Below are 9,094 nucleotides of genomic sequence, written 5' to 3'. Positions count from 1 at the left end.
GGACGTGACGGCTTCAGACATCTGAGAGGCCAGCGCCGCGGAGGACAATCCCGGAGCTGTCTGTCTGCTGGCAGAGAGCCGGAAAGCAGTTCAAAGCGATGCGGAGAGATGCAGCTGTTAGTTTAATGAAGGCGAGTCGAGACAAATGCGCCGAGTGCGGCGCTGCCGGCAGCGGTAACGAGGAGACGCGGCGCAGCGGCGCATCCAGACAGGAGACGTGCTGAGCACAGAGCACGAGCCAGGTGAACACAGGGACTGGTGATAGAGATGGAGACGTCTCAGCACTTACCAATGAGACGCTCAGAGTGACACGAGCCTGGATCACATCCAACTATCAAATTAATCACAATCAAATCCACTTAACACTGTACAGGAATAATAAATATGAAAAACACTACTGAGAAATACAGAGGGAATTATAGTAGAGCAACAAAAAAATAAAGAGACCACTTAAAAATGATGAGTTTCTTTGATTTTACCAAATTGAAAACCTCTGGAATATAATCAAGAGGAAGATGGATGATCACAAGCCATCAAACCAAACTGAACTGCTTTTGAACTGAGTTTTTGCACCAGGAGTAAAGCAGCATAACGTTCTCCAAAAGCAGTGTGCAAGACTGGTGGAGGAGAACATGCTGCCAAGGTGCATGAAAACTGATTTCTGAACTCTGAACTTTATGAATATGAACTTGTTTTCTTTGCATTATTTGAGGTCTGAAAGCTCTGCATCTTTTTTGTTACTTCAGCAATTTTTCATTTTTTGCAAATAAATGCTCTAAATGACAATATTTTTATTTGGAATTTGGGAGAAATGTTGTCTGTAGTTTATAGAACATAAGAACAATGTTCATTTTGCTCAAACATAAACCTATAAATAGCAAAATCGTTTAGAAACAACAATGCTAATGTTTAAAGTGTTTTGAAATCAATACTTGGTGGAATAACCCTGATTTTTAATCACATGCTGTTTTTATGCATCTTGGCATCATGTTCTCCTCCGCCAGTCTTTCACACTGCTTTTTGGCGACATTATTACAATTCTGGCACAAAAATTCAAGCAGTTCAGCTTTAAAACTGATTATTGTGAAGTGGTCTATTATCTTTGAATGTATTTCTGAAATCTCATTGAAAGAATACTTTACTTTTTATCAAATCAGAACAGTAACATCTAATGTCAGGGCCCAATGATGCTATCTAACCACTTCTGACACCAATCTTCACATGCAAACTAATAATTAAAAATCAATACTGTCTGAACCTCTGGGCTTCAGAGATGCCTGGTAATTCTATTCAATAATACAATATCCATGAAGAGTTCAGTTTCCCTTCAGTATGTGAATGGAGATCCAGCTCAGCTGGAGAGAGAGTGATTGGAAAGGGTAAAGTGGTGGAAAGACAGAGTGAGTATATAAAGAGATATGAAGTGTAAAGTGAGAAAAAGCGCATGAATAAGAGCGTCTATACAGGGTGTCCAATCACAGTCTCAGCAAGCGTCTCCTCTCTAACAGTTCACTGACTACTTCTCCCAGCAGCTTCTTCTACCAGAGACAGAGACGGAGGAGTTCAGATAAAGACGTGGAGCAGAGGAGAAAAGGCCAGACTGAGTAACAGAGACAGAAACAGTATCAGAAACAAAGCTGTCAGGCCTTGAAAGAAAACCACGCAATCAGAGCAGCACCTCCACCTCCTCCATAACCACACCGCTCTCCACCGGGTCACTGCAGGAGCAGCATTCTACTCATCTGTGTGTAAATGAGCATCACACACACACAGCACCTCCACCTCCTCCCTGAGACACTGTACAACAACCCAGACCTACAGCCAGAGCATCACACAGCAGCACGGCTCCACCAATCAGAAACAGAGTACAGGGGTCAGACCACTTACCACAGCATATCACTATATATCACTCTTTATCTCTCTATGACTGACTGACAGACAGATAGACAAACAGACAGACAGAAAGGCAGACACAGACTGACAGACAGACAAGCACACAGACAGACGAAGATAAAGAGAGACACTGACACAGGAAATGACAGACAGACATACAAGCGGACACAGACAGACAGACACACACAAAGAGTCAATGATAGAGAGTGAGAGAAAGACTGACAGAGACAGACAGAGACACAGAGAGACAGAAAGACAGAAAAACAGACAGACAGAGACATGCAGAGAGGCTGACACACAGACTGACAGACAGACAAGCACACAGACAGACCAAAAGAAAGAGAGACACTGACACACAGGAAGTGACAGACTGACACAGACACAGACAGAGACACACAAAACGAGACAATGACAGAGAGTCAGAGAAAGACTGACAGAGACACACACACACAGTGACAACCACAGAGAGTCAGACATAAAGACTGACAGAGAGACAGACAGAAAGACAGAGAGACACAGGCGGACTGAGACACAGACAGATATACAGACAGACAGAGAGACAGACACAGTGACAACCACAGAGAGTCAGACAAAGACTGAGAGACAGACAGAAAGACAGACAGAGACACAGACACACAGTGACAACCACAGAGAGTCAGACATAAAGACTGACAGACAGACAGACAGTAAGACAGAGATACAGACAGACTGACTGAGACACAGACAGACGAACAGAGAGACACAGCCAGAGAGACAGACAGACAGACAGACAGACAGACAAGCGCACGCAGACAGACAGAGACACACACAAAGAGACAATGACAGAATAAGAGAAAGACTGACGGAGACAGACGGACAGAGACACAGACAGACACACAGACAGAGAGACACAGCCAAAGGCACAGAGAGAAAGACACACACAGACAGGGTCTGTATGAGTGAGAGGTGATGGAGTCGAGCTGCATGAGGGTCACAGTGTCTGGTTCCGAATGGAAGTGGATGGGTCTGATAGGCCGGGGCTGGGGGGGGGGGGGCTGGGGGGGTGATATTGAAAAGATGATGATACCAAGCCGAGCGACATTATTACATTAGCATAGCTTTGAAGAGAAGACTCAGATCTTCCTGCAGGAAATGATGCGAGCGGCTTCCTCTCTCCGCATCACAGCACACAGTCTGACACCAGCAGCTTTGACCCAAACACAAAAAAAACTTCATATATATAAATATATAACCAGCGTTTTACCTGCTCACGCTCAAATATATCCCTCAGATGCTCCAGACCAAGACTCTTCAGGAACTGGCTGATGTTCATGTCCAGGATGGCAACTAGAAAACAAAGAGAGAGCAGGAAAAAAGTGCAGATTAAGCCAAAATCTCAGCACTGTTAATTTTTATAATTTATTATATATTTTAATAATATTTTAGTGAACCATTTTGTGTGGACGATATATCATTACAGGCACTATTGTGATAATTTATGTTACTGTCATTTTAAGATATATAAGAATACAGAGCATTAAAAATTTTATTATTCAGGATATTCAGACGTTAGAATTGAAATATATTTTTATTACATACTAAATAAAATAAAAAAATATATATATATGTTATTAGCTCATTGGTTTAAAAAAAATAATAATGCTCATTCAAGCTAACAGGCTCTTGGCTCTGAATCAGAATCTGAATATCCATAAGTCCATATATTGAACATTAATCAAATTAGTTATCATCACAACAGGCCTAACTGTGGCTCATTCATAAAGCATTTGAAATATAAAAAAAATACATAGAAAATTCCTTATATGTACTGTAAAGAAAACGATAAAAAAAACTTTCTCTGTCAGTTCAAAAATGTTTTTTTTTTCACTCCATACTTAAGATATAACATGAGTAAGGTTCATTTCTACAAATTTTTGGTAGATTTCTACACGCTTTGGGATTGCAGTGTGATTTCTTAATTCTGGGAATTCATTTTATTTACAATTTCTGGTACTTTTGTATTTTATATTGACATTTATTGATAATAGTTCTTCTAGCTTTAAATTAACTCAAAAGAGTTCAATCTTTGCTGGTTTAACATCAGATAAAATACTTTATATATATATATATATATATATATATATATATATTTTTTTTTTTTTTAATTTACTGGTTTCTTCCTAAAAAACGGCTCTTGAAACAATAGCTATTATTCTACTATAACACTGTCTCTCTTAAACAGACTACTGCAATGATAAATAAAGCTAAAGCAGCTACACTTGTGGGGTGGGATTAAAAATAAAACAATTAAAAATTGATCAGTAATAAAAAGTCAGAGTAAAAAAAGTCTATAATAGTGAAAAATTATGTGTTTTCTCATTTTAGGTTAATATTTAACTGAGGAAAATGAAACGAATGAATTTCAGATCTACTCACTCTCTCCTTCTTTCCTTTCAGTTCCAGTGGCCCCGTCAGCGGGCCCCGAGGCCCCGGCCGCAGCCAGCTCAGCCAGAGGCCCTGCCAGGTTATCGATGCTGCTGGCGGCCGACAGGCAGGAGGGGGTGGAGGCGGGGGAGATGACGGCGGCGCTCACCACGGTGGCCTGAGGCTTAAAGCAGCTGGGCAGAGCGTCAGGAGGCATAGCGTCGATCAGCAGCGCTCTGATATCATCAGCCTTCAGACCAAACAGAGGGGGAACTTTATTCTACACAAAATCTGAAGTAAATATAAAGTAATGTAAAATATATTCTAAATTATTTCTTTAATTTAACATTGATTTAAGATTCTATAAAGCTTTTTAGCACTTCAGTTTTAGGTGCAATTATTATAATTTTTCCCTGGTTAAGAAGTAGTTTGGTGTGAGCGTTCACTGTGGACCTCTACCTCACCTCGACTCCCTCTACCTAGCTCTACCTCACTATACATCACTTAATTTACTTCACTCCTTCACTCTACCTGGATCACTTCACCTCGTTCTACCTTGCTCTACCTCACTTCGCTTCCCTCTACCTCGCTTTACCAAGATCTGCCTCGCTCTACCCCGCTGCCTCACTCACTCTACCTAGCTCTGCCTCACTCTTCCAAGGATTCACCCCACTGCCTCACTCACTCTACCTAGCTCTGCCTCACTCTTCCAAGGATTCACCCCACTGCCTCACTCACTTCACCTAGCTCTAGCTCACTCTACCAAGATCTACCACACTGCCTCACTCACTCTACCTAGCTCTGCCTCACTCTACCAAGATCTACCACACTGCCTCACTCACTCTACCTAGCTCTGTCTCACTCTACCAAGATCTACCCCGCTGCCTCACTTACTCTACCTAGCTCTGCCTCACTTAACCAAGATCTACCCCGCTGCCTCACTCACTCTACCTAGCTCTGTCTCACTCTACCAAGATCTACCCCGCTGCCTCACTTACTTCACCTAGCTCTGCCTCACTCTACCAAGATTCACCCCACTGCCTCACTTACTCTACCTAGCTCTGCCTCACTCTACCAAGATCTACCCCGCTGTCTCACTTACTCTACCTAGCTCTGCCTCACTTAACCAAGATCTACCCCGCTGTCTCACTCACTCTACCTAGCTCTGCCTCACTCTACCAAGATCTACCCCGCTGTCTCACTCACTCTACCTAGCTCTGCCTCACTTAACCAAGATCTACCCCGCTGTCTCACTCACTCTACCTAGCTCTGCCTCACTCTACCAAGATCTAGCCCGCTGTCTCACTCACTCTACCTAGCTCTGCCTCACTCTACCAAGATCTACCCCGCTGCCTCACTCACTTCACCTAGCTCTGCCTCACTCTACCAAGATCTACCCCGCTGCCTCACTCACTTCACCTAGCTCTGCCTCACTCTACCAAGATCTACCCCGCTGCCTCACTCACTTCACCTAGCTCTGCCTCACTCTACCAAGATCTACCCCGCTGCCTCACTCACTTCACCTAGCTCTGCCTCACTCTACCAAGATCTACCCCGCTGCCTCACTCACTTCACCTAGCTCTGCCTCACTCTACCAAGATCTACCCCGCTGCCTCACTTACTCTACCTAGCTCTGCCTCACTTAACCAAGATCTACCCCGCTGCCTCACTCACTTCACCTAGCTCTGCCTCACTCTACCAAGATCTACCCCGCTGCCTCACTTACTCTACCTAGCTCTGCCTCACTTAACCAAGATCTACCCCGCTGTCTCACTCACTCTACCTAGCTCTGCCTCACTCTACCAAGATCTACCCTGCTGCCTCACTCACTTCACCTAGCTCTGCCTCACTCTACCAAGATCTACCCTGCTGCCTCACTCACTCTACCTAGCTCTGCCTCACTCTACCAAGATCTACCCTGCTGCCTCACTCACTCTACCTAGCTCTGCCTCACTCTACCAAGGATTCACCCCACTGCCTCACTCACTCTACCTAGCTGTGTCTCACTCTACCAAGATCTACCCCGCTGCCTCACTCACTCTACCTAGCTGTGTCTCACTCTACCAAGATCTACCCCGCTGCCTCACTCACTCTACCTAGCTCTGCCTCACTCTACCAAGATCTACCCTGCTGCCTCACTCACTCTACCTAGCTCTGTCTCACTCTACCAAGGATTCACCCCACTTACTCTACCTAGCTCTGCCTCACTCTACCAATATCTACCCCGCTGCCTCACTCACTCTACCTAGCTCTGCCTTGCTCTACCTAGCTCTGCCTCGCTGTACATCACTTGATTTACATCACTCCCTCACCCTACCTCGCTCACTTCACCTCATTCTACCCAGCTCTGCCTCAGATTGCTTCCTTCTACCTTACTCTACTAATATATCCCTCGCTGCCTCACTCAGCCTAGCTCTCTCTACCTTGCTCTGTCTCGCACTATCAAGATGTACCTCGCTGCCTCAGTGTACCTAGCTCTGCCTCACTCTACCAAATTATGCCCCACTTAACCTCAATTAACCTAGCTTTTCCTCACTCTACTTCAGTCTCCCTTGCACCGCCTCATTTTGCCTCCCTCATCCTCGCTAACTTAAAAAGTGCACAAGAAGCTTATTAACAACCACTATTAACATCCTATAACGCTAGCTTCAGCTCGGTGTGCTGCCATATTTATATTGAAAAGTCATAGACACGTATATACATAGACTGTGCATAGCGTAACAGCCGGCGCCAGTAGTCTATGTTTATATATGTCTGTTACTTCACTTCAGCAATGGCGGCGCTCGGAGCTGAAGCTAGCATTATAGGATGTAAACAGTGTTTTTTAATAAGCTTCTTGTGCACTTTTTAAGTTATTAATGCCTCGTTTTAAATGTCAGGGCTCTCCAGATTCTAGCAAGGAGGTGTGGAGCTACTTTGAGCTGGATAACGGTGTAAAAATCGATCCCTCTGTGGCTGTATGTGGGTAATGCAGTGTGAGTTTGATGTTATTCACAATGTTACTGCAGCTCTGCATGCTCAGCATGAAAACTCACAAGAACGATAAAAACACCATTCATCTTCCAGCCCTAACTTTAAACAATTAAAAATCAATAAAATCACCATGTGTGAACATTTTAGACATTTAAGAAGCAGTTCAGCTTTAACATAATTCTCAGTTTTGCATATATAATTAATAACATTTACATCAACCCTACATTTTTCAGGCAGCAGAATTCACCATCTGTTGGATGGTTGTGAACTGAAACCTAAGCATTTCAGGTCAGCACACATCTGGGTGTGTTTGGAACAGCTGTGATCACAGCATCTGCACCGGTGGCCTCATTACTGCAGGTTCCACCACATATATATTTACCATCAAGCCTTTATTTAATGCATGTAAAGGACACAGAGTCTTAAACACATTATTTTTAGAGGACAAATGTCCCTAACGTATCTGCGGATTATGTATCATCTGCTCTGGCTTCAATCAAGCTTTTATAATCCAGCATACAGATTTTATTTTTAATCCACGGCACAAAGAATCTAAAGTTCCTTAGAAATACAAAAGCTACTCACACCAGTAGATCCCTCTTTATGTATATTATAATATTTAATTATAATTATAATATTATTATATTTTTGCTAATTATTTAATTAATTTTAAATATTTTCTTTCAATTGAACAATATAAACCACTGAAGCTTACAAAGGTAATTTCTATATTTCTATATTTTAAATATAATGCCTTTTTTTCATATCAAGCCATATGGTCTACAGAACATCAGTTAATAATAACACACCTGTAGGAAAATACTGTGTATTACACCGTTCAAGCTTTATAGAGTTTAAAAGTTGTATATATTTAGTAGAAATAAAAATAAAATCTGTAAATATTCTAGTAAATAAGACTAATTAATAATAAAACGCAATAAAATAATACAACGCAGCTAAGAAAGCTACCAAAATACTGAAAAACAGAATATTAATTATATTTAAAATTAATTAAATTAAATAATTAAAAGGTATACTACTGCTATAATCATGATAGGATTTTTTATTTTATTTTATTTTTATTTTGTTTCACGATATATAATATACAATACAATGATATGCTATAATATCACAAGACACTTCATATTTAATAATAGCTATATTTTTAAAATGTTATTTATTTTGTTATTTGCATCTTTCCTATTAAAAAAAATATTTTGTTATTTTTTTTACTTGGCTACACTTTTATTTTTCTATAAACTTTTTTTTTTTTTTATATGGCCAAGAGTATCGTTATTGCAAAACTAAAAGTATCGTGATATTATATTTGGAACCATATTGCCCATCCCTAATGTACAATATAGAATACCCTTAGTGTTCACACACGTGTAAGTGTGTGTGCATGCTTGTGTATGTGTATATTACCGTAGCCAGGTCGAGTGGAGTCTGGCCCTCCTGGTTCTTCATGGTGGGGTCGGCTCCGTGGGCCAATAGCAGCGCACACAGCTGAGTACGACCCTTCTGCGCTGCCTCGTGCAGGGGGGTGAACGCCCACTTATCCGTGGCATTTACACAAGTGTTGTACTTGATCAGCAGAGCCGCTATATCCACATGCTGTGAGGAAACAAGCAGATATAACAACATAACATCAGTATGACCTCGCGTTTGTACAACAATGAAATAATCAACTCAGATTAAAACCATCAGATTATGGAACAGTTTCTTCCAAAAGGCCATCTGGGTACCAAACACCTCAACTATTATTTCACATCATCTTTCTTTGACATCAGAATCTGCATCAGCAATACTGTTCACACTCATACAA

General features: G+C 41.7%; 1 protein-coding gene and 1 long non-coding RNA gene across 18 annotated transcripts in view; both read right to left on the bottom strand.

Annotated features, from left to right (window-relative positions):
* The window catches only part of tnksa (tankyrase, TRF1-interacting ankyrin-related ADP-ribose polymerase a), a 164,634-nt gene that overhangs the window by 15,622 nt on the left and 139,918 nt on the right, over positions 1 to 9,094 (bottom strand). For all 9 annotated transcript variants that reach the window (XR_007425061.1, XR_007425064.1, XR_007425065.1 and 6 more), the window contains 3 exons: positions 8,695 to 8,883; positions 4,309 to 4,546; positions 3,137 to 3,219 (listed from right to left, as the gene is read on the bottom strand). Coding sequence is in view for 3 of the 9 variants with exons in the window: in XM_049466375.1 (XP_049322332.1) it covers positions 3,137 to 3,219; positions 4,309 to 4,546; positions 8,695 to 8,883 (510 nt within the window). In the remaining 6 variants the exon portion in view is untranslated. The remainder of the gene's footprint in view (positions 1 to 3,136; positions 3,220 to 4,308; positions 4,547 to 8,694; positions 8,884 to 9,094) is intronic.
* On the bottom strand, positions 4,553 to 7,959 carry LOC125782417 (uncharacterized). Of its 9 annotated transcripts, none has more exons than XR_007425082.1 (4): positions 6,132 to 7,959; positions 5,976 to 6,027; positions 5,612 to 5,923; positions 4,553 to 5,195 (listed from the first exon to the last, which is right to left on the bottom strand). It is a non-coding gene; the product is annotated as an uncharacterized LOC125782417 (long non-coding RNA). The 9 variants fall into 9 exon arrangements; XR_007425077.1 differs by having other exon boundaries at positions 4,553 to 5,247; positions 5,872 to 5,923; XR_007425084.1 differs by having other exon boundaries at positions 5,872 to 5,923.

This window comes from Astyanax mexicanus, chromosome 17, assembly GCF_023375975.1.
Source record: "Astyanax mexicanus isolate ESR-SI-001 chromosome 17, AstMex3_surface, whole genome shotgun sequence".
NCBI classification, from domain to species: Eukaryota; Metazoa; Chordata; class Actinopteri; order Characiformes; family Acestrorhamphidae; genus Astyanax; species Astyanax mexicanus.
Note: the sequence above shows the minus strand (reverse complement) of the source record. Positions and strands in the feature narration are given on the sequence as shown.